General features: G+C 37.9%; 1 protein-coding gene across 18 annotated transcripts in view; it reads left to right on the plus strand.

Moving 5' to 3' along the window:
• HERC1 (HECT and RLD domain containing E3 ubiquitin protein ligase family member 1) overlaps positions 1-24,883 on the plus strand; it is a 232,895-nt gene that overhangs the window by 55,523 nt on the left and 152,489 nt on the right. For 16 of the 18 annotated variants that reach the window (XM_061431034.1, XM_061431032.1, XM_061431035.1 and 13 more), the window contains 2 exons: positions 13,214-14,169; positions 20,599-20,694. In XM_061431034.1, the coding sequence (XP_061287018.1) occupies positions 13,240-14,169; positions 20,599-20,694 (1,026 nt within the window). In that variant the 5' untranslated portion in view covers positions 13,214-13,239. Of the gene's footprint in view, positions 1-12,721; positions 12,903-13,213; positions 14,170-20,598; positions 20,695-24,883 lie in introns of those variants that run through there. The other 2 variants (XM_061431033.1, XM_061431046.1) reach the window with 2 other exon arrangements.

A 24,883-nucleotide genomic window follows, 5' to 3' on the forward strand; every position in this document is an offset into this window, starting at 1 on the left:
TGGGTCTTACAATAGGTCTTTGATCCATTTGAGTTAATTTTTATATATGGTGTGAGATAAGGGTTCAGTTTCATTCTTTGCGTGTGGATACTTAATTTTCAGAGCACCATTTGTTGAAAAGATTGTCCTTTTCCCATTGAATGTCTTGGCACCCTTGTCAAAAATCATTTGACCATGTATGTGAGGGTTTATTTCTGATCTCTAGTCTGTTTTTTCGGCTCTTTGAGGCTCTTTTATTCTATTCTTTGTCCTTTGTAGCGGCCTTTAAAATCAGGAAGTATAAGTCCTACAGCTTTGTTCTTTCTCAAGATTGTTTCGGCCCTTGAGATTCTGTATGAATTTTAGTATTCAGTTGGTCTATTTTTGCCTAAAAAATGTCCTTAGGGTTTTTATAGGAGTTGCATTAAATCTGTAGATCACTTTGCATAGTATTGACATCTTCACAGTATTAAGTCTTCTAATCCATGTACATTTGGAGTGTTTTCATTCCCTGATTAAGTTAATTCCTCAGTATTTTATTCTTTTTGATGCTATTATAAATGGAATCATTTCCATAATTTCATATTGTGGTTATAGAAATGCAGTTGATTTTTGTGTGTATTGACTTTGTGTCCTGCTACTTTGCTGAATTCATTTGTTAGTTCTAACAGTGTGTGTATGGACTCTAGGATTTTCTATGTATAAGGTATTATTTGGTAACATAATTTTGCTTCTTTCCAATTTGGATAATTTTAATTTATTTTTCTTGCCTAATTAATCTGACTAGGACTTCTAAGACTGTGTTGAATAGAAGTAGCAAAAGTGAACATTCTTGCTTCGTTCCTGATCTTAGAGGAAAAGCTTTCAGTATTGAAGTATGTTCACAGTGCATTTTTGTATGTGGCCTTTACCTACCTACCTTTTTGAGATAGTTTCCTTCTATTCTTAGTTTGCTGGGTGTTTTTCACATGAAGAGATGTTGAATTTTATCAAATGCTTTTTCTGAATTTATTGAGATGATCATGTGGTTTGTTTTCCCGTCATTTGGTTTCACAGCATCTTGAGTCAGACTGGGTCCTAACACCTGCTCACAAGATATTTGACTTCTTTTTGCACCTCTGCATTTTTAATGGGGCTTACCAAGTGGCACAGTGGTAAAGAGTCTGTCTGCCAGTGCAGGAGACGCAGGAGACACTGGTTCAGTTCTTGGGTCAGGAAGATGCCCTGGAGGAGGAAATGGCAACCCACTCCAGTATTCTTGCCTGGAGAATCCAGTGGACAGAGGAGCCTGGCAGGGCTACCGTCCATAGGGTTACAAAAAGTTGGACATGACTGAGCACACACTCACCCACCCACCACTTTTAGTCTTGTTTACAGTTATCCTTGTTAATTTAAGTACTTACCATTATTTGTAGTATTTTATTGTTCCAGTAGCTTCCATTTTCTCTCTTCCCTCAAATTCTATAGTTTTGTCTTCAAAACACCTAGTCCCTCAATAACTGACCGCCACTACTATCAATGGAGATCAGAACTTTCTTCCAAGCATCTTCTGAATCATTGCCTCCTTTACATAACTTGTACCAGAGCACAGTATTTGAGACACACTACAGAAAAGAATTAAAAACAACATAATAATCCCAGTTTGCAAGGTAGTTCTAAACCAGGAGCCCAGACCTGAAGATAGTCAGCTCAATAAATCAAAAGATAACTCTAACCAATGCGCTTGCTTTTAAATTTTATGTAATTGTTCTACTTCCCCAGAGGCATTTATCCAAGTGCCACAAGGGATGTTTGCTATTGTACGGATACCTCCTTACTCAGCATGTAAGTAATCAAGCAGTTATCTAAAACTTGAACAGTGCGTTAAGCAACCATTGTTGAGGGAAACTGTGTTGGCTGTGAAGTCAGCTAGCTCTTCTACTTTCAGGGCGAGATTCCAGATTATTTGTTCATTGGTGCTCACTCTGATCCATGGGGAGAAAGTGCTCCTTATGGAGGCAAAGCCAGAATCATTTATGCCTCCTGGAGGTTCTTGTCTAAGGTGATTACAGAGGCTTTATGGGACAAACCAGTGAGAGACTTCTGTTTGGTTATGTAGGAAGAATAGGACAGTGAATACAGCAAGGGCACACTGTCCCTGTATTCTCAGGTATCAAGGCAACAGAGTCCCTAAGGATAGAGGTCAGTCCCCAAATTTCCACGTAAGAAGGTGTAACTAGGGGTGTACTTAAGGCACCTGCAGAAGTGTTAGTATCTGTGGATTCATTTATTGACATAGAGGTGTTAGCATTACTCAACCAAGGCTCAGACATTGTGTTGTTACACACTGAGAGGTTATCTGGGTACATAGATATGTTAATAAGTTTATAAAATGACTGGACTTAGATTGGCAACTCCACAGGACCTTTCTTGCAAGTATTCAAAATATCTCATTTTCCCCTCCCAGGGCTGGGTCAGATTGAAGCAAGGAATAAGTTTAGGCAGGCTTGGCACTCTGACTCTAAAATGGGCTCATGGAACAATCTAAACTGGCAGCAGCATATGGAACCTCTGTGAAATTGCTTATAAGGTGAACCAACGAATCTTTGTAATTTTAGATAAACTAAGTTTTCTTTGGGGCTTCCCTGGTAGCTCAGATAGTAAAGAATCTGCCTGCAATACAGGAGACCAGGTTTGATCTCTGGGTAGGGAAGATCCCCTGGAAAAGGGAATGGCAGCCCACTCCAATATTCTTGCCTGGAGAATCCCATAGACAGCCAGCCTCAGACGCCATCTCCTTCAGATTCTGAGCTTTACTTTCAGGTTGGCAGATGTTATGCAGGTCCGGTTGGGGTTTGGTGCCACTTGTAGGTGTGGCATGGATCCAGGAATCTGCTCCCTGATATTCAGTGGCATAGTGGCTAGTCAACAGTACCTGATAAGGCGCCCTTCTGCCTTCTTTTGATAATGTATCCTACATTCATTTTGGGTAAGCAGTTCCTGCCATACTGTTTTGTTTTCTTTTTCCCCAATAGTTTATTGACTTGTAATTCATATAACACACAATTAACCATTTTAAAGTGAATAATTCAGCTGTACTTCACCACGTTGTGCTACCACCATCTCTGTCTAGTTCCAAAACATTTTCATTACTCTGTAGTAAAACTTCTTACCCATTACGCAGTTTCTCCTTATTCTCTCCTCCCACTAGCTTCTGGCAAGAAATGACTTTCTTTTTCTCTCTGTGCATTTTCCAGTTCTTGGACATCTCATGTAAAAAGAATCATACAATATGTGACTTTTTAATGTCTAGCTTTCACTTAGCGTAATGTTAACAAGGCTCAGTCATGTTGCAGTAGGTATCATTACCTCATTCCTTTGTATGGGTGGATTGCATTGCATTGCATAGACAATATATTTTGTTTACTCATTCATCTGTTGATGGCACTTGAGTTTCCACTTTTTGACTATTATGAGTAAATATGTTGTGAATTTTCCATACAAGTTTTCTTGTGAATGTATGTTTTCAGTTTTATTGGTATAGACCTCAGCTTTCATCACTTTCTCAGTGGGATTCATGGTCTGACAGTAGATTCATAACCAGAGGTTTACGTACTGTTGTATTTGTCAAGGAATTAAGTCTGACAGTTACTGTGGTTGCCACTCTGTATTTCTTTCATTTCTGCTTCATGTATTTCATTACTGTGCTCATACATAAAGGTTTGCAACAGTTGTATCTTGATAATGATTATACTGTTTATTACCAAGAAACTTTTTGTCCCAATTGTTATTTACTATTAAATAGGTAATACTTTCTTGGCGGGGTGTGGGGGGGGTGTTGAATTTGCTTGTTAAATTATTACCTTACATTTTATTTTTAAGCTTTCCACATTGTTTTGTTTTACATCTCTCTCTTATGGATAGCATATATATTTTAAATAAGTTTTACTTATTAGATCTTATTGTTATATATACTTAATTTATAACAGATTATAAATAATGTGCATATATTTTGTTTAGATAGCATATAGATTTTTTTTTTGGTATCAGTCTTTGTCTTTTTAAAGTACTTTTTAAATTTATTTTTTAATTGGAGGAAAATTGTACAATGTTGTGTTGGTTTCTGCTGTACAACAATGTGAATCAGCCATACATATATCCTTTCCCACTTGAGCCTCCCTATCCCTCCCCTTCCCTCCCCCAACCCCCCTGCCCTAGGTCATCACAGATTGCCTGATGGCTGGGCTCCCTGTCTTACATAGCAGCTTATCACTAGCTGCGTATTTTACACATGATAGTGTGTATATGTCGATGCTACTTTCTCCATTTGTCCCATTCTTTCCTCCCCCCACTGTGTCCACAAGACTCTTCTCTGCATCTGCGTCTCCATTCTAGCCATGCAGGTAGGTTCGCCAGCACCATTTTCCTAGATTCCATATGTATGCATTAACATACAATATTTGTTTTTCTCTTTGACTTACTTCACTCTGTATAACCAGCTCTTGGTTCATCCAGCTCATGGAACTGACTCAAATTCCTTCTTTTTTATGGCTGAGTAGTATTCCACTGTATTATGTACCACATCTTTATCCATTCCTCTGTAGCCATCTGGACATGTAGGTTGCTTCCATTTCTTGGCTGTTGTAAATAGTGCTGCAGTGAACATTGGGATACATGTGTCCTTTAAAATTGTGGCTTTCTTAGGGTATATGCCCAGTAGTGGGATTGCTGGGTCATATGGTAGATTTATTTTTAGTTTGTTGAAGAATTTCCATACTGTTGTCCATAATGGGTGCATCACCTACCAACAGTGTAGGAGGGTTTCCTTTTCTTCACATCCTCTCCAGCATTTATTGTTTATAGATTTTTTGATGATGGCCATTCTGACTGGTGTGAGGTGATACCTCATTGTAGTTTTGATTTGCATTTCTTTAATAATGGGCAATTTTGAGCATCTTTTCACATGTTTGTTGGCCATCTGTATGTCTTCTTTGGAGAAATGTCCGTTAGGTCTTCTGCCCCGTTTTTGATTGGAATGTTTGTTTTTCTAATATGAGCTGTATGAACTGCTTATATGTATATATTTTTTAGAGGTTAATTCTTTGTCAGTTGTTTCTATTGCAATTATTTTCTCCTGAGGGTTGTCTTTTAATCTTGTTTATTGTTTCCTTTGCTCTGAAAAACTATTAAGTTTAATTAGGTTCCATTTGTTTATTTTTGTTTTTATTTCCATTATTCTAGGAGGTGAATCAAAGAGGATCTTGCTGTGATTTATGTCACAGAGTGTACTGCCTATGTTTTCCTTTAAGAGCTTTATAGTTTGTGGCCTTACATTTAAGTGTTTAATCCATTTTGAGTTCATTTTTTTGTGTATGGTGGTAGGAAGTGTTCTAGTTCAGTTCTTTTACACATAGCTGTCCAGTTTCCCAGCACCACTTATTGAAGAGGCTGTCTTTTCTCCATTGTATATTCTTGCCTCCTTTGTCAAAGATGAGGTGCCCATGGGTGCATGGGTTTATCTCTGCAGCCGAGGCCTGTGGGGAGTTGGTACAGTCTGAGGCGGTTCTGTGTGCTCTCCCATGGGAATTGGCCCTCCGAGTCATGTGTCCCTCCACAGAGCTAAGCTGTATAGGTTCCTGCAGTGGTGTGGGCGGTAAGTAACCTGTATTTTCTCACAGCTTAGTGGCAGATGCTATCTTTGCAGTCTGGACCGCAGTGGACGGTATTTTGCCCCCTGGCTCAGGCACTTGCCCTGGCTTTGGTGGTGACCAGTCCGCTTGGATTGCCCCCTCTGGGATCGTACATTGCAGTTGTGTCTAGTTCTGCCTTTGGCACTCGTAACCAGCTTTGGTGGTGGCTGGGCATACATACCTGTGCGTGTGTGTGCACTCAGTTGTTCAGTCATGTCTGACTCTTTGTGACCCCATGGACTGTACCCTGTCAGGCTCCTCTGTCCATGGAATTTCCAGGCAAGAATACTGGAGCGGGTTGCCATATCCTACTGTAGGTGATCTTCACCCAGAGACTGAACCTGCCTCTCTTGTGCCTGCTTCATTGGCAGGTGGATTCTTTACTACTGCACCACCTGGGAAGTAACCGTATCTACCTCTGGGGTTGTGTGGTTCACAGCCGCTACTTACTCCACTTGTGGCATTCACTAAGGTGGGTTACTGTGGTCTCTAAGCTCACGGAGTCCGAGGGTCCCTGCGACAATGATCTCTTGCCCCTGGGAGGCACAGGCTTTTCCCTGGACTCCCTCAGCTGTGTTGTATTAGCACATATGTTCATGGCAGTCAACCCCGATGCTCTCCCTGAGGTCCGACCCCTGAAGCCTGAACCTCAGCACTCGGTCCCCATTCACTTTGGTGGGCATGCTGGGAAGTACTGTTTCACATTGATCTCTGTGAGGAATTCTTTCCATTTTGCCTCCCAAGCACTTGTTGCTGTGCTCCCCTCTGAGATTCTGAAGCTCCTCCCTTCCCCCCACCCATGAGAGGGTTCCTGAGAGTGTGGAGACTTTTTCTCGTCACAACTCCGTCCCTGGGGTGCAGGTCCCTGTCCCAAAATCCTTTGTCTCTTTTTTATCTTTGTTTTTTGCCCTGCTTCATTCTGAGGAGATTGGCTTGCCTTTTTGGAAGCCAACAGTCTGCTGCCAGCATTCTGTAGGAATTGTTTCACATGCAGATGTAAATTTGATGTGTTTCTGGGGAGGAGCATGGTCTTTCCATCTTACTCCTCTGCCATGTTGAAAAGTCCCGTGTCTTTGGTTTAAATAGATGGGTTTTGCTGGTAGTGATGTAGCAGATATGCTTAGTCTTATTGCAGACCTTTTTTCTGTTTTATCTTTTAATACTTCTTTACTTTCTTCATTTTTTTGTCCCTTTGTTATATATTTTGCATTTCTTTGATTCATCTCTGTCCTTGCATAATTTGGAAAAGTATAAGAATATCGCTGGATAGCAGTAATTATCCAGAAAAGGAAATAGGAAAATTCCATTCATACTAGCACAAAACCAAAAATACTTAAGAAACACTTTATTAAGAAAGGCATAGGACCTATATGGAGAAAATGTAAAATAAGGTTGGGTCAAATAGAAAGGCATATTATGTTCTTGGGTGAACAAATTATCATGAAAATGTCTATTTTATGAAAATATATGTATTTAATGAAGTTCAAATTAAAATGTGCTCTGTTGAGAGGTAGCATGTAATTTTTTTTTTTAGAGTGATGTTTCATTTTTTTTTCCTCTTTTTAAAAATTAAATTTATTTATTTTAGTTGGAGGCTAATTACTTTACAATATTGTAGTGGTTTCTGCCATACATTGATATGAATCAGCCATGGGGGTAGCATGTAATTGAATACAATAATCTTAGCGGTTAGGGACATGCTTTACCCCATCAGAACATTTATAACGCCATTGTAATCAAGTCACTGTTGGCATAAGAATGGCAAGTAGACCAAATATACAGAGAGAGAGAGAGAGAGAGAGATTTTAATTCTCATAGTTGTTTCCCCCACCCACACCCCTTAGTTGTCCTTGCCTTTGCTAACTTATTATTTGCGTCTGCTCTTCCTTGGACACTTTATAATTCTTTCATTTCCAAGAATTTTGTCTTTTTCTTCCATTTCCTTCTTGTTGTTCAGTCGCTAAGTTGTGTCCAACTCTTTGGGACACCATAAACTGCAGCACACCAGGCTTCCCTGCCCTTCATCATCTCCCAGAGTTCAGTCAAACTCATGTCCATTGAGTCGGTGATGCCATCCAACCATCTAATCCTCTGTTGTCCCCTTCTCCTCCTGCCTTCAATCTTTCCCAGCTTTAGTGTCTTTTCGAATGAGTCAGCTCACTCATATCAAGTGGCCAAGGTATTGGAGCTTCAGCATCAGTCCTTCCAATGAATATTCAGGGTTGATTTCCTTTAGGATTGACTGGTTTGATCTCCTTGCTGTCGAAGGACTCTTGAGAGTCTTCTCCAGCACTGCAGTTTGAAACCATCAGTTCTTCAGCACTCAGCCTTCTTCTCTTCCTGTCCCTCACCTTTTCAAAAACTTTTATTTATTATGTGGTCTTTTTCTGATTTTATTTTTCTAATTTCTGAATCAAGACTTTTTATATCCTCAAATGTTTAAATGTGTTTAGTTTTGTTTGAATTGTTAACTTTTATTTTTTTATGCTTTCTTTTTATCAGGAAGATTTCCCTTAGTTGATGTTTGTGAACTTTCCTGATTTTCTGTAGTAGTTCTTTGTGGTCTTTTTTCTTGTTCATTTTTACTGTATCGAGCTTTTAAGAAAATAATATTCCTAATTTAATGGCACCCTCTTTTTAAATTTTTAATTAGAGAATAATTGCTTTGCAATGTTGTGTTAGCTTCTGCCATACAACATTAATTAGCCATAAGTATACATATGTCCCCTCCCTCTTATACATAAGTATACATATGTACCTCCCTCCTACCCTCTGTCCCATCCCACCCCTCTAAGTTGTCACAGAGCACAGGATTGAGCTCCACTAGCTTATCTTTACATATGGTAATGTTTATGTCTCAGTGCCACTCTCAATTTATGCCACCATCTCCTTCTCCCACTGTGTATACCACAAGTCTGTTCTCTATGTCTGCAACTCTATTGCTGAATGGAACTCTCTTCTGTCTATATAGCAAAGTCCAAGTACTTTGAAGAATTTTTTGGTGTGTGTGTATGTCATTCGTTTCTTTTGCTTGAGAGGAAACTTTGTTATATCTCCAGTTTTATGGTTCTCTTTTGTCTTGCAGAACCCTAAATATTCACTCCTACTTTTTTTCTTTTACCTTTTACCATCCAGTTGCCAAAGAATTCTTCTCTCTTCTTTTTTGTCTTTTTTCTCCTCTCTGCATTTCAAGGATTACTCACATAAATCATACCTGTCAATTAAAATTGTACCTGCTCCTTTAAATCATTCCTGACCCTTTAAATCTACTTTGAAATCTCTTTCTTGTAGTTTGTGTTCTAGAAACTTGTTCTGTATTTTCAGATTTAGTGTGGATCTAATCTTTCTGGTGTCATTCCAGATCATCTTTAGGCTCCTTCGCTATCCTTCCTCTTCTCGGTTTCCTACAAATTTTCTTAGTCTGCTTTTGCTTGCCCAAAGCCTTGTGGCTGTTTGAGGTGAGAGTATGTGCACTGGGATTGATGCTGTTTCTTTTTTTTACAGCTGATTTGCAATTTTGTCATAATATATCTTCAAATTATGCTGTAGGTATAGTTTTGTGTAGAATTTAATTTTTCCTTACTGTTTGGGAGGAAATTTGGGGAGATAATTATGTAACTGCCACTGTCCTCAGCTGTCTTGGAAGTCCAGGATTACTTAATAAATGGTAGTGGCATAATTAGCCATCTACATGGAAACAATAAAATTGGAATCCAATTTTACACCATACAGAGCTTATTAAAAATGCTACTGCTTCATTTTGATATTTGGCAAAACTAATACAATTATGTAAAGTTTAAAAATAAAATAAAATTAAAAAAAAAAATGCTACTGCTGCTGCTGCTAAGTCGCTTCAGTCGTGTCCAACTCTGTGCGACCCCATAGACGGCAGCCCACCAGGCTCCCCCGTCCCTGGGATTTTCCAGGCAAGAACACTGGAGTGGGTTGCCATTTCCTTCTGCTGCTGCTGCTGCTGCTGCTGCTGCTGCTGCTAAGTCGCTTCAGTCGTGTCCAACTCTGTGCGACCCCAGAGACAGCAGCCCATCAGGCTCCCCTGTCCCTGGGATTCTTCAGGCAAGAAGACTGGAGTGGGTTGCCATTTCCTTCTCCAATGCATGGAAGTGAAAAGTGAAAGTGAAGTTGCTCAGTTGTGTCCGACTCCTAGCGACCCCATGGACTGCAGCCCAGGCTCCTCCGCCCATGAGATTTTCCAGGCGAGAGTACTGGAGTGGGGTGCCATTGCCTTCTCCGGCCATTTCCTTCTAGATGAATGTAAAATTCATGTAAAGACTCATGTGTAAAAACATAAAAATATACCTCAAGAAAATCCAGGTGAATATCTGGATAACCTAGGAGTCAAGTGTAAGAGCATGGTGATGTTGGGGTGCTCCTTTAACCAAGAATGGAAAGCAGGAGCTATAAAAGAAAAGATGTGTGCGTATGCAAAAGGTAGATTTAGAAGAAATATTTGCACTGTTGAGAACAATGATAAAATACAAAAACTTTTTACAAATTGACAGGAAAAATAACCCAGTAGAAAAATATGTGACCAGAAGGACACGAATAAGCATTTCCCAGAAAAGTATATCCAAATGACAAATACACATTCGATGTTCAGATGTTAGTAATCAGGGAGATTCAAATTAGAGCAGCGACATAGTGCTTTATAACAATCAAACTAGCAAAATTAAAAAGAGAAAAATTACCTGTGGCTCACAGGGATGGAGGTAAATAAGGTACTTTTATATCCTCTGCACAATGTTTAGGTAAATACTTTGCTGAATAAAGTGGAAGGAGGCTTATGGTTTTATTTTCCCTCTCCTAAGTATATACTTTCCAAGTATCTAGTGAAGATAAATAAAGCATAGTAATTATAAGCTTGAAAAGGGAAGTACCATTAGATTTTATATTTAGAATTTGACAGGATGTATTTAGAAACAGGAAACTCCTTTAATTAGCCTGGCTTATCTGTCACTGGAGCTCTTTCTTTAAGGTCTATCTATATCTTGAAAATAAAATGTCCTTCACTATATGAGGATCTTTCCCTACCACTAACTGTTATGACTACCATCCTGGGGACTTGCTTGAAAGGCAGGAGTTAGTCTCAACTCCCCTGCAATATTTTATGATGAAAATTTTCAAACATACAGCAAAGTTGAAAGACTTAAAAATGAATAGGCATATATACTCAACACTGAGGTTCTTCCATTAATACTTTATTATACTTGTTTTATCATATAGCTTATCCATATGTCTGTGTGTATGTGTATATATGTTTACACATACCCACCAATGTATCTTATTATTTGATGTATTTCAAGATTACTCACATCAGTGTATTTCCTCCAAATATATGCTTTTATAATATATATCAACTCTATTATATATTTATGCTTATATATGTATATCAACTGGAGTTCAGTATTTATTAAGGTAAAATTTACATGCAGTGAAATGTAAAATCTTAAATATATATTCACTGTGTTTTTACAAATGCGTAGAGCTTTGTAATCCAATATTGCCCTCACCTTAGGAAGTTACCTCATGCCCTTCCCAGTCTATTCATGCCCTCACCTTCTAGAGGCAGCTGTCATTTAGCATTGAATCTTCTTATGGTTGTGTGTTTTTCTGGGTCAATTTGTAGGAGAGAAATTGTTGGGTCATCAACAGACTAATACATGTTTAGTTTTGGAGGCTTCCCAGGTGGCGCTAATGAGACGCGGGTTTGATCCCTGGGTTGGAAGATCCCATGGAGGAGAGCATGGCAACCCACTCCAGTATTCTTGCCTGGAGAATTCCATGGACAGAGGAGCCTGGTAGGCTACAGTCCGTGGGGTTGCAAAGAGATATGACTAAAGCAACTTAGCACACACTCACGCATGATTAGTTTTATAAGAAATTACTAGACATCTTTCTAAGGTGGCTGTTCAGATTTTACATTTCCACAAATGGTTTGTAAGAGTTCTGATTGCTCTGTATGCGTGCTAACCTTTGATCTTGTCAGCCTTACTAATTTTAATCCTTATGGGTGTGTATTAATATCTCTGTGTTGTTAATTGGCATCTTTCTGATGAATAATGATGTTGAGCACTTGTGCATTTTGGCCATTCACATATCTTTGGTGAAGTTTTGTTCACATCCTTTTTGACGATTTTAAAAATTAGGTTGTCTTTTTATTATTGAGTTGTTCAGTTCCGTTCAGTCGCTCAGTCATGTCCGACTGTTTGCGACCCCATGAATCGCACCACGCCAGGCCTCCCTGTCCATCACCAACTCCCGGAGTTCACTCAAACTCACGTCCATCGAGTCAGTGATGCCATCCAGCCATCTCATCCTCTGTGGTCCCCTTCTCCTCCTGCCCCCAATCCCTCCCAGCATTAGGGTCTTTTCTAAGGAGTCAATTCTTGGCATGAGGTGGCCAAAGTACTGGAGTTTCAGCTTTAGCATCAATCCTTCCAATGAACACCCAGGACTGATCTCCTTTAGGATGAACTGGTTGGATCTCCTTGGAGTCCAAGGGACTCTCAAGAGTCTTCTCCAACACCACACTTCAAAAGCATCAATACTTCGGTGCTCAGTAGGAGTCCTTAATTGTATCTTGGATAGTCCTTTGCAGGATATATGTCTTGTGAATATTTTATCCCAGCAAACTTAGTTTTTAAGTGTTACTGTCAACAAATACTTACTGAGAGCACTTACCATATGCTAGAATACAGCAGTAAACAAAATACATAAAAAAACATTCTTGCTGATGCCACAGTTTTGGCGTCACTGTAGTTCCTCAGTACAGTCAGGGAGACCAGTAAGAAGGCTTCTTCGGTGATCCAAGAGATGGCTTAGACTGGGGTTTTAGCAATGGAAGAGTGTGAGAACTATTTGAATTCTTCTGTATTTTGAGAGTAGAATTGACTAATTGAATTTGGAGTATAAGTATAAGAGAGGGAGCAATCAATGATGGCTCCCAAAGTTTTTTAGCCAGAGGAAATGGAAGGATAGGGTTGCCATTTATTGAAATGAGGAATTCCACAAGAGGAATAGGTTTGGGTGGGTGTGGGGAAAATGTTGGATTGGGAATTCAGTTTTAAATTTTATTTGAAATGCCTATTAGGTGTCTATATATGGAGAGGTCAAGTGGACGATTACATGTATAAGTTTGGAATTCAGAGGAGAGGCCAGGAGATATAAATCTGGGATCCATCTTCGTGTAGAACCCATTGTTATAATGATAGTGGGACCAGAATCCAAAGAGAAAAGGTACATAAATCACTGATTTTTAAAATAAACCTTTTATTTTGTGATAATTTTAGATTTACATTAAATTTGAAGAGATAGTGCAGCGTTCTTGTATGCCCTTCACCCGTTTCTCCCTAATATTGCCATCTTAAATAACCATGGTACATTTACTGAAGCTAAAATACTAACATTGGTACATAATTGTTAACTAAAGTCCAGACTTTGTGCTTCATCAGTTTGAGATTACTAATTGTAATATGTGATGGAAGTTAAGAAACATTTTCTGAAGTATCTTCATAGGTTTTTGATTGCTTTTTCTTCTCTCTTTATAGAACTAATGGCTGAAGAGTAAATCAATATGGCAACTATGGTTCCACCAGTGAAACTGAAATGGCTTGAACACCTCAACAGCTCCTGGATTACAGAGGACAGTGAATCTATTGCTACAAGAGAGGGGGTTGCTGTTTTATATTCTAAACTGGTCAGCAATAAGGAAGTAGTACCTTTGCCTCAACAAGTTTTGTGCCTCAAAGGACCACAGCTGCCAGACTTTGAACGTGAGTCTCTTTCAAGCGATGAACAGGACCACTATTTGGATGCCCTTCTTAGCAGTCAGCTAGCACTTGCAAAGATGGTATGTTCAGATTCCCCATTTGCTGGGGCACTTCGAAAACGATTGCTTGTACTCCAGCGTGTCTTCTATGCACTTTCTAATAAATACCACGACAAAGGCAAAGTGAAACAGCAGCAGCATTCTCCGGAGAGCAGCTCTGGTTCAGCAGATGTCCATTCTGTTAGTGAACGTCCTCGGTCAAGCACTGATGCACTTATAGAAATGGGTGTTCGAACTGGTCTAAGTTTATTATTTGCACTTCTGAGACAAAGTTGGATGATGCCTGTGTCGGGACCTGGTCTCAGTCTTTGCAATGATGTTATTCATACTGCAATTGAAGTTGTGAGCTCTTTGCCACCATTATCTTTAGCAAATGAAAGCAAGATTCCACCTATGGGCTTGGATTGCTTATCACAAGTAACAACCTTTCTTAAAGGAGTAACTATTCCCAATTCTGGAGCAGACACTTTAGGTCGTAGATTAGCTTCTGAGTTGCTGCTTGGTTTAGCAGCTCAGCGAGGTTCTTTGCGGTATCTCCTTGAATGGATAGAAATGGCACTGGGGGCTTCAGCAGTTGTAAATTCCATGGAGAAAAGCAAACTACTGTCAAGCCAAGAAGGAATGATCAGCTTTGACTGCTTTATGACTATATTAATGCAGATGAGGCGTTCTTTGGTATGTATAATAAATCTCAGCTTTAAAATTCTTATCTAACAATTTTGGAAAAGGTCAACTCAGCTTTTAATGAATTGGTGGTAACAGTGAATGATTAGAGAATTCTACTGGCGATATTAAGTTAGTTAAATATTTTACATACTTGGAGTGAATAAACTTTTATATGTGTTGATGTGAATATGTAATTTAAGGACAAACTAGTTGGTATTATGTTAAGATTTCTGAATCAGGAGTCAGGATTGTAGTTTAAGTTTTATGGCTTCTTGTACGAACTTGAGAAATTCATCTAACTTTGCTCTGTTTTAGCAAACTCAAATGTAAAATGAGGGGCCTTGGCTGGTGAGTATGGAGATCTTTTGACAAATTGCTAATTTCTAGCTTCTCAATTTTTATTAAATATTTATTATATGCTAAGTATTATTCTAGGCCCTAGGGATACAGCAGAGAAAAATGTAGTTTCTTGGATCTCACAGCCTAGTGGGGGAATCAGACAGTGCATATAAATTTCAGGTAGTGTGAAGTTCTAAGAATTAAAATAAGGGAGGGAAAGGGAATGCAGAATGATGGACTCAAGCAGAGATTGGGGAGGGGGATAGGTGTGGTATTTTAGTTAATGTGGTCAAGAAAGTCTCTGAATTGTGACATTTGAGCAGAGACCTGAATGGAGGGAAGTGATGAACTGAGCGTCCTAGATTTGTAATGAATATCTTGTTCATGAAGGAATTTAATTACTTGATTATCATAAAGGAACTAACTTTGGATACCATATTAAAGAATAAACAGTAAAATGCAGTGCAGTATGATCAATTTCAAGAATTTCTGAAATTGAAATTCAATGCTTTTTGAAAACAGAATAAAAGTTTGAAATAATACAAATTTGGAATATAAAGATTAAACCATTCATAAATTGACTTAATTTCATTTGGGTGACATTGATCAGCCTTTTTGGTGTCCTTTATCACCAGATATCATATATCATTTAACAAATTTATTTAGTTTATAAAAATATGATTTATAAATTATGTGTGTATATTTCATGTCTCACCCCCTGCCAAAAGTGAAGAGCTCTTGGATTGACAGGAATGTTTCGTAAAAAACAATTATGTTGAATTTACTTTTAAACCAGGGCATTTAAATTTTCACCTGGCTTAATGTTTTATGCTTGTGAACTGAATAGTAAATATTGGGTCATTTTTTTTTTTTTTTACAAATAATTTTATTGTAAGTAAGTACTTGGAGACTCTAGATTATATCTATGAAAATTTGAATTTCTTAATGTTAAATAAAATGTAGACAGGAAAGCATGTGGTGCTTTGCTCCAAATCTGGCATGTTGGAAAGGCCTTATGATCTTTTATCTAAAGTAGAGACCTAGAGCCAGAGATGCAGTGATCTGAGTAAGAAAGATTTGAGGTAACAGCAGTGAAAGGCATTTAGGCCTCTTGTGGTTTCTTATTGAATATTTAAACATGCACTTGCATATCTGTGTTTCTCATTTTATTTTGTAATTCTTAATACTTTCTGGTAACGGTCTCTAAATTTACACCATTTTCGAATATGTAATCCCATTTGATGACCTAAAATAATGTATCTGTTCTTGGTCACATGTTAATATTTCTGTGAGGAGTTACTTAATTCTTCATTTTACAGTCCCATTTATTTTCCATTGCCTTTGTCATAAAGAGAAGATGTTAATTATTACACAATCAACTTATATGATTGCATGCTTACCCCTAGTGTATTTCCTTTTTAACCAAAATGCTAAATACCCTGAGTCAGAGGCCTTTTTCCCACCTTACCCTCTAAACCTTATCCTGCAGTATTGCTCCTTAGCGGGAAGAGGATGCCCAAAGAAAGAAAATCACTTTTCTCTGTATCTGTTTAGCTTCGTTGTCTTTTAGCACATTGGAAATGTTTGTATGCATATTTGTTTGTGAGTTTAAATTGGCTCTATAAGCTTAAGAAATCTTTATACTAAATATACGTACTACCTATGTAATGAGCTTTAATATTCATTTAATTAACGTATAGTATACTATTGCATTCATTTTTTGAATTTTTACTTACTCCTTCCCAGTACCTGGCATAAGGGAAGAAGAGCTCTAACCCTCGTTGAGTGCCTGCTACCTACCAGCTGCTTTTTATAAGCAGTGTCTCATTCAATTATCTTGTTAATCTGTAAAGAAGATATTGTTTACTGTTATCTTAAGGATGAAAAAACTGTGGTGGTTATCCAAAGTTACACACCTATTTGTCAAAAGAACTGAAAGTATAACGTGTACTCCTAATTAAGCACGGATGGGCCAGGCACTGTGTTAACCAGTTCTTACAACCCCTAGTCTGTTGGCAAAGCCCGTGTTTTTCTCTGACTACTATAGGCAGCTTTTACACTATTTATGTTAAATAGGCTGACTTTTCCCCCCATGAAGGCCTACCTTAAAGTAGATATAAAATACAATAAACTTATTTTATTGCTGGATTTCCAGTTTTCTCTCCACTTGACTTCTTTGATTTCTGGACAGAATGTTGTATTCACCTAGGCAGAAAGGGCCTCCTTTCTTCCCCTTCCCCTTATGTTATAACTTTCTGTTGGGGCTAGGATACCCCAGATAGCTTTCATCAAAATTCTGGGTATATTCTGGGGAAGAATCTTGTATGTTTGTGTGATTTAGTTTGGCCCTCCAGGAGACACCACAGGCCTATGTCAGATTGAATTTAATTAAATTTCAGATAGATCTTAGGGAAAGAGATGGTTATTAACTTGAACTTTGTATTTATTATTCTTTCTTGCACAGTGAGTGATAGGATCTGATGCTCTTGGTCTCCAGGATTCGTATTTCTTACACTTTTCAGTGTTATCAGTTGTTGTTAGTTGAGAACTCATAAAGTATCTAGAGCCTCTCCTGGTACACTGGACCTCATCCTGACCTGATTCTCACTATCTTAAGATTCTCTCCTCATGAGCAGCTGGGATAAAACTTACCCCCAAGCTATTAATAAAAGTTAGAGGGAGAGACACATAACCATCACTTGAGTACCTGGTATGCTTAGTCACTCAGTTGTGTCCAGCACTTTGCGACCCTTTGGACTGTAGCCCAGCAGTTTCTTCTGTCCATGGGATTTTTCAGGCAAGAATACTGGAATGGATTCTCATTTCCTTACCCGGGGTACCTTCCCCACCCAGGGATCAAACCAGCCTCTTTTGTGTCTTTTGCTTTGCAGGCGAATTCTTTACTTGATGAGGCATCAGGAAACTGGTATAAGGCCTTAAAAAAAAAAAAAAAAAAAAAGAGTTCATCCTTAAATTGTATTTCCATGTGTGATTCTTACTCAACCTCCACTACCCACACATACAGTAATTCAGAGATTCGAGTGCAAGTGTGCAAGATAATCATTAACTTATATTTAAATAAAGAGTAGGCAAATAATGTCACTGTATATCCCCACATCCTAAAAAAATAAACTAAAAATAACAACAGCCCTAAAGGCGTCTTTGGCCTTTGATGCCACTAGGTATTTGCTGTGTGCCGGATACTGCTAGGCTCTGGGTTAGAAAGATGGATAAGCTTTGTAGCATCCATGCCTTTATCTAGCTTACAGTTTAAGGAAAGAGAGACGCATAGACATTTCATGTTAATGGTACTGGACTGCAGTAGAGCTCTGCATAGGGACAAGGTCGTGGGACATAGGAGGAAGGCTAGAGGGGAAGGGGCTGAAAATGAAGGGTGCTTAAGTTTAGTTGAAAAGAGTTTGCTTCCAAACATGAGGTTTGTGAATGAGGGAGCTGAAAAAGTCTTCAGGTGAGAGGTGTAGTGTTCACAGAGTGATGGAGGTGTGGGAAAGCAGGCTTCTGGATGTTCATGGTGGAATGGGATGAACTAAGTCTGATGAGCTAGGTGGGGCCATGTATCCCATGCTATGGGGTTTTGAGCTTAATTCTGTAGGCAGTGGGGAGTCACTGAAACAATTGGAAGAAGAATAAAACCAGATAGCAAGAACATAAGGAAATGTACTCCATCAAGTCTTAATGTTCTTGTCTGATTATCTTATTAATAAAAAGACAGGTGGGGAAAAAATGAAAAGGTATTATGATGGTAGGTAAATAAGAGAAAGGTAATTCAATGAAGACCTGTAAAACCACATATTTTTGTTATTTTAATTTCCTCTGTATCTTTAGACCTTTGAACTTCTTGTTAGTAGTGTATGAATTGTTACACACTTAACATGCTTTGTTTTCCAAAATGAAAAATGCCTAGATGTAGCCCTCTTTTTCTGTTATGTAGTATATGTACAAAACACATTAAGAATTCTATACAAAATGAGTTTTAGAGATGTCTTTAATCCAAATTGACTGGGGAGGGATTAGTCTCACGCTTAATACTGATTTTTTGGGGAGAACAGAAATCAGTGACAGTCACTGCAGACAGATTTTGAAGAATTTTTGGAAAAATTGGTTTGGTGCAAAAATATATTAAAGACTTCCTGTGTTTTTTCTTCTTTCTCTGTGTACATCATACAAAATAATGACAATCACTGCTTCCAGTTTTGAGTTCTTTCTATGTATTAAGATCTGTGCTACAGATGTTTTATGCATAATTTCAGTTGTTATCACCAACAGCCCTAAATAAAAGAGGCATTATTCCTGTCTAAGGATAAGGAAACTAATCCTTAAGTCACACTGCCCATAAGTGATGAAGCATGGATTTAAACACAGGTCTGTTACTGAAAACCTTATGCTGTTTTCAGTGTTTTCCTTTATACTGTAAACAGGCATAAGAAAACCGATTATTATAGCCCTGGTACCAGCTCCCAAGAAGGTATAGTAAGCTGTTGTTTCTCATCTGCTTTTGGTTTGGTGATCAGTAGAGGTGACCTTTAAAGAATGGAGTCACAGATTACAATTCTGTTTTTCCCAGAGGTTCTACACAGCTAATTATGGAATTTGGAGAGGCTGTACATTATAATATTTTCTGGTATAGCCACACCTTATCTGTCTAGGATCTAGGTAATTTTGAACAGCCAGCTTCTGATATAACTCTGAGACCTGCAAGTGGCTCCTTAAAGCCTTACTATTAGGAGTGTGAGCCTCAGACAGCAGCATTGGTGTCACTGGAAGCTTGTTAGAAATGAGGAATCTAAGGCCCCCACCTATATTTACTGAATTGGAATCTGCATTTTAACAATTTCAGGATAATTCATGTTTACATTAAAATTCCAAAAGTACCACCTTAAGGGATTACGAGGAAACATTGATTTGGTAGCAGTAGCTTAGCATCTGATGACCCAGCAGTAAATTAAATAGCCAATATCATTTCTTTCATTACCTAGGAATCGTGTTAATTAAAATACCTTGAATTGATAAAATCATATAGTCCTGGAGTTGAATGGGATCTTACAAAGCACGTAGGCTCAAATCCCTTCTACAGTAGAGGATATACTTTTCTATGGTATATTTGGCACGTGATCATATAGAATGTATTTTTACAAACAATAGCCTTTGAAATAAAGACACCAATGAAAATTTTACAATTATAGGATTGATAAATCAGAGAAGGAACTTGATATTTGTGATGTAAAGATTTAAGAATATAGGAATTTGAGGGAACAGTGGAGGTCAAGTTCACTCTGATTTATCAGTTTTCAGTAAAAGAGTGATTTCTGGTCATAACCATTGTGTCCTTTTGTGGAGGAATTGCATAGGAGGAACTGGTTTGGGTGAATGTGGGGGAAATGTTAGATTGGGAATTTAGTTTTGGATATGTTTATTTGAGATGCCTGTAAGGTGTCTATAAATGGAGAGTCAAGTGGACAATAACATTAGGCTGTTAGTTCCAGAGAGGAGCTGTGATTCCTCAGCTATGAACTGACTTGTGGGACTTTTGTTATGCCAAAACTAAGGAGGAACAGACTTAACTGCTGTTCTGGTCAGGATCATCAGTTAAGTTGGTTATATGCTGCTTTATTCTTGGAGCAAGTGAACAAGGCAGCCCCAGGGAAGTCCGGTATTCTTGCCTGGGAAATCCCATGGATAGAGGAGCATGGAGGGCTAGCAGTGCATGGGGTCGCAAAGAGTCAGACATGACCAAGCAACTTTCACTTCACTTCATTTATTAAATATTGGCCACCCAAAGAGTGTGTAATTGACAAAATTCTGCCTCTTTGACTGTTTCTGTGTTAAACCTGTGGCCCTTAGAACAAATCACTGTTTAATAAGATAATCAGTGAGGGATTGGTACTTAATTTACTGCTTCACTGAATAGCCACATCTTTTACAACACATAAAAGTTGGTTTCATGATGTAATGTTAGGATTTGATCTTAAAGCACATAATTACATAAACAGTTCTTTAAACGTTTTGTGGACACTTTAAGTGATATTAATATATGTCTCTCTCCTTACCAAACTGTATTCCACAATATCTTAATTATAGGGTTCATCTGCTGATCGGAGTCAGTGGAGGGAACCAACCAGAACATCTGATGGCTTGTGCTCACTCTATGAGGCAGCTTTGTGTCTCTTTGAAGAGGTATGTAATAATCATGACTTTAAGTAATCATACATTAAAAGTTGCTTTGTCAAGGGATAAACTGGAAGATTGTGATTGACATATACACACTACTAGATATAAAATAAATAACTTATAAGGACTGACTGTGTAGCTCAGGGAACTCTACTCAGTACTGTATAATGGCCTGTTTGGGAAAAGAGTCCAAAAGGAGTGGATAGATGTATACGTATCACAGATTCACTTTGCTGTACATCTGAAACTAACACAACATTGGAAATCAACTATACTCCAATAAAAATTAAAGAAGAAAAACGAAAAGTTAGTTGTCTTAAAATGCTTATATTTATCCCTTAAAAATAATCCAATTCCGTCTCTGGAAAGGATGCAAAAGAAAGTGGTGTCAATGATTGGTTGCTTCTAGAAAGTGGAGCTGGGGTGTCATATAAGGGTTGGGAGGGAAACATATTTGTCAGTGCATACCCTTTTATTCATTTTGGACTTTGTGTAAGGTGTATTTTTTTAATTTAAAAATTTATTATTAAAACATAAGAAACACAAACATGTGCCTAAATGGAATTATTATAAAACAAACAGCCTTTTAGTCTGTGCTCAGGAAAGAAATAAAACTCTAGAAACCCTTTCATGTCCTGGTCATTATCCCTTTCCTCCTTCTCTAAAGAACCACTATCCTGAGAGTAGTCACTTCCTTGCATTTCTTTATAGTTGTTTGCATCCCTTAGACACTATAGTTCAGTCTTGTCTACTTAAAAAAAAAATCATATGTATATGTTTATCTTTTCCTTCAATGTGTTTGTTCAGGGACCTGGACTTTTTAGGTTGTAGAATTTCCTACCGTTTGGATTTTGTTAATTGATTATTCATAATACAGTTTCTTTGTATTTCCTGTATTTTGACAGGTGAATCTAGAGATTTGATCTGTTTCAGGTTTGATCCCTTTGGCAAAATCATACATGGTGTTGTGATCTTTCATTTGATTGTCTCTCTTTTTGTAGTACTAGCAACCCTGAATTCTTAATGATCAGATCTATTCATTGGTGCTTGGTTGAAAAATGGTATCAGATCAGATCAAATCAGTCGCTCAGTCATGTCCGACTCTTTGTAACTCCATGAATTGCAGCACGCTAGGCCTTCCTGTCCATCACCAACTCCTGGAGTTCACTTAGACTCATGTCCATCGAGTCAGTGATGCCATCCTACCATCTCATCCTCTGTCGTCCCCTTCTCCTCTTGCCCCCAATCTCTCCCAGCATCAGTCTTTTCCAGTGAGTCATCTCTTCGCATGAGGTGGCCAAAGTACTGGAGTTTCAGCTTTAGCATCATTCCTTCCAAAGAAATCCCAGGGCTGATCTCCTTCAGAGTGGACTGATTGGATCTCCTTGCAGTCCAAGGGACTCTCAAGAGTCTTCTCCAACACCACAGTTCAAAAGCATCAGTTCTTCGGCGCTCAGCCTTCTTCACAGTCCAACTCTCACATCCATACATAACCACAGGAAAATATTCTAATTATATCTTTCATCTTTCAGTTGTTAGTTGGAATGTTTTCGTGAAGAGATGATTCCCTTATTGACTGTTTGGTTACCTTGCGACAGTTCAAACAGGAAAAGCAGAATAAATGTTTGATTCTCCCATTTGATTAAAAAAAATTTTTTTAACACCAATTTTTATTTACTAGTTTTCAGTTTAATGAACTGGTCTTCTGTCATCCTTCAAGCTTGACCAGTTGACTTCACTTGAAAAATACTATTACGAACTCAGATTTAAACCTATTCAAGTTTTACTTCATTGAATTATCATCTGTAGTGAAGCTGGTACTATTTTATCTTTGGCCAACAGTCTTTCAGGGTAATAGTCTCTTCAGGGTGGTTCCCAAGTTCTTTTAACATAGACCTAATAATCTTTGGTAGCTTCCTTGGTAACTGACCCATCAAATTGTTCTGAACTCAAGATGGACTCATCTCACACATTTCTTGATCTGGATCTGCAACTAGCTAGCTATTTCTCCATAAGCCTTGGTTTCTTTTGGTGGAAAATAGTATTTTAGGATCACAGTCAGGGTGCTCACCACTACTGTGTCAGTGTTATTTTTCTAGGCTCTTACAGTAGAGCCAGGAAGCTTGAGTGTGTGTGTCTGTGTGTGTGTACATGTTTGTGAGTATTTAAAGCTAATAGTATACCTCTTTAGTTGATACTTTCAATTTCAGGGCTATAGAATTTTTACTTACCCTTTTCTATATTACAGTTATATCTCCTTTCTTTCAAAGTAAGAACATCAGTTTTCAAGGTATAGGGATGTAAAATTAGAATATCCTGTAATTATTTATTTTGGTCACATAGTGTGACACACAGAGTAACCCTAAAATAAGACAAATACTACCATCATATGTTTACTAAAAAATGCTTTTTACATGCGATTTCCCCATTTTTTGTAGTTGTATTATACGTACATACTCAGGGCATGCATAACTCTGTGTTACAACCCTCACTTAGTATGAGTTCTATAAATAACTACATCTTTAGTGCTCACTGCCAGTTTATCTTAGTGTCTCTCTATTCTTTTTAGTTGTCTGAAGCTTATTCTCAAGTAGAATCCTCAGTAAAGAATTATGGAAAAGATTCTCTTAGTTCTTACATGTTAATTGCTATGCTTTTTATACTTAAAAGTCACTTTCCAGAAGAGAAAAGATAAAATCTTTGGCTCACATTTTCTTTCCTTCTCCTTCTTAAATATATTTATCCATTTTCTTCTGTCATAAACCTTTGCTGCTGAGGTCTGAAGATAATCTGATTTTCCTTCATATATTTATGAGTCACATGCTTGTTTTGCTGAGAAGCCCAAAGGATCTCTTCTTTAGAAATCAGTAATTTTACAAGAATACATCTTGATGTTATCCATTTAGAGTTGATATTCTCAGAGATGTGAAGATTTCAATATGTAGTCTGAAATCTTTTTTATTTCAGGGAAGTTTCCATAAATTATTGTTTTTCGTACTATTTTTACTCTTTTTTAAATTTGGTTCTCTTCTGGGACTCCTATTGCTTATTTGTTGGATCTTTGCCTAAGTAGTAATTCTCACGTTTTCTTTAATACTTTTTATGTGATGTTCATTTCTTTTTTATTTCTAAACTTTATCCTTTTAATCTTTTGTTGCTCTTACAATATTATCTTTACTATTTATTTACTCTTGGATTCCCTATAGTTTACTCATTACCAAAATGATGTTTTTTCTTTCATCTCTTAATTCTTTTTTGAGTCTGTCACCTTATTCTTGAACAAGTCTATTTCAGATTTGTGCTTTTCTTTCATGTCTTGTTTCATTTTCTCAATCCCTTTAGCTGGCTTTGAAATAGGTTACAGTTTGATATGTCTTGTGGGCAGTTCTCTTCTGGCTTGCTTTTATTTAAAAGTAATGATGTTATTCTGTCTCTTCCCTCCCCCGCTCCCCTCAATAATAGCTTCATATGGAATTTGACCTTTGTACTTTTCTGTTACTTATTTTTTGAAAAATTTGTTTTATTTTCCTGAATTTTTAGAATGGGATGAGATTCAAGGTAGCTTTTCTAGATCCAAAGACTCCCTTCCTCTATTGTTTTTATGTAATGTTATAAAAAAAAGAAATAAGATGGTTTCCAGCATATTCCCCTCCCCACCTTTTATCTTAAGCTTCTCTCTTTTCTCTCTGTTGTTCCCATTCTGCTGAACTTTTATTCCACTCCCAGTAGTTTCTGCTTCACATGAGGGCTCTATTCTGGAAGGGAGTACTGGCTTGTCAGTTTCAAGAGGTCACCGAATTAGATTGCTCTAGCTTCTTTCAAACTGCTCCTCATGGATCCTTTTTACTTACCTGCTTTTTAGAGAGGGCAAAGCTCTTCCCAGTTGCAACTGCTTAGATTGGCTCACTGTTCTTTCTGGTGAGTACTGGGTTGGTTGATTGGGGCCTTTTTCTTTCTCTTAGATCTGTCAGATTTTCTCTGGCTTCCTCCTGTACAGATATATTACTATGCACATTCTGTGTTTGGTAGTGGTTTGTCTGCACCTGCTCATATTTTGGAGTTATTGGAACTATGTTTGTCTAGTTTTATTGTGAATGTTAAGCATGAGTTTGGAGTTTTGCCTTCTTTTTGTTCTGTGCAGTGATTCCATGTTTGGAAAACTACATTGCTGCTGCTATTGTCATCTTCCTAGAAT

The sequence above is a fragment of the Bos javanicus genome, chromosome 10, assembly GCF_032452875.1.
Source record: "Bos javanicus breed banteng chromosome 10, ARS-OSU_banteng_1.0, whole genome shotgun sequence".
NCBI classification, from domain to species: Eukaryota; Metazoa; Chordata; class Mammalia; order Artiodactyla; family Bovidae; genus Bos; species Bos javanicus.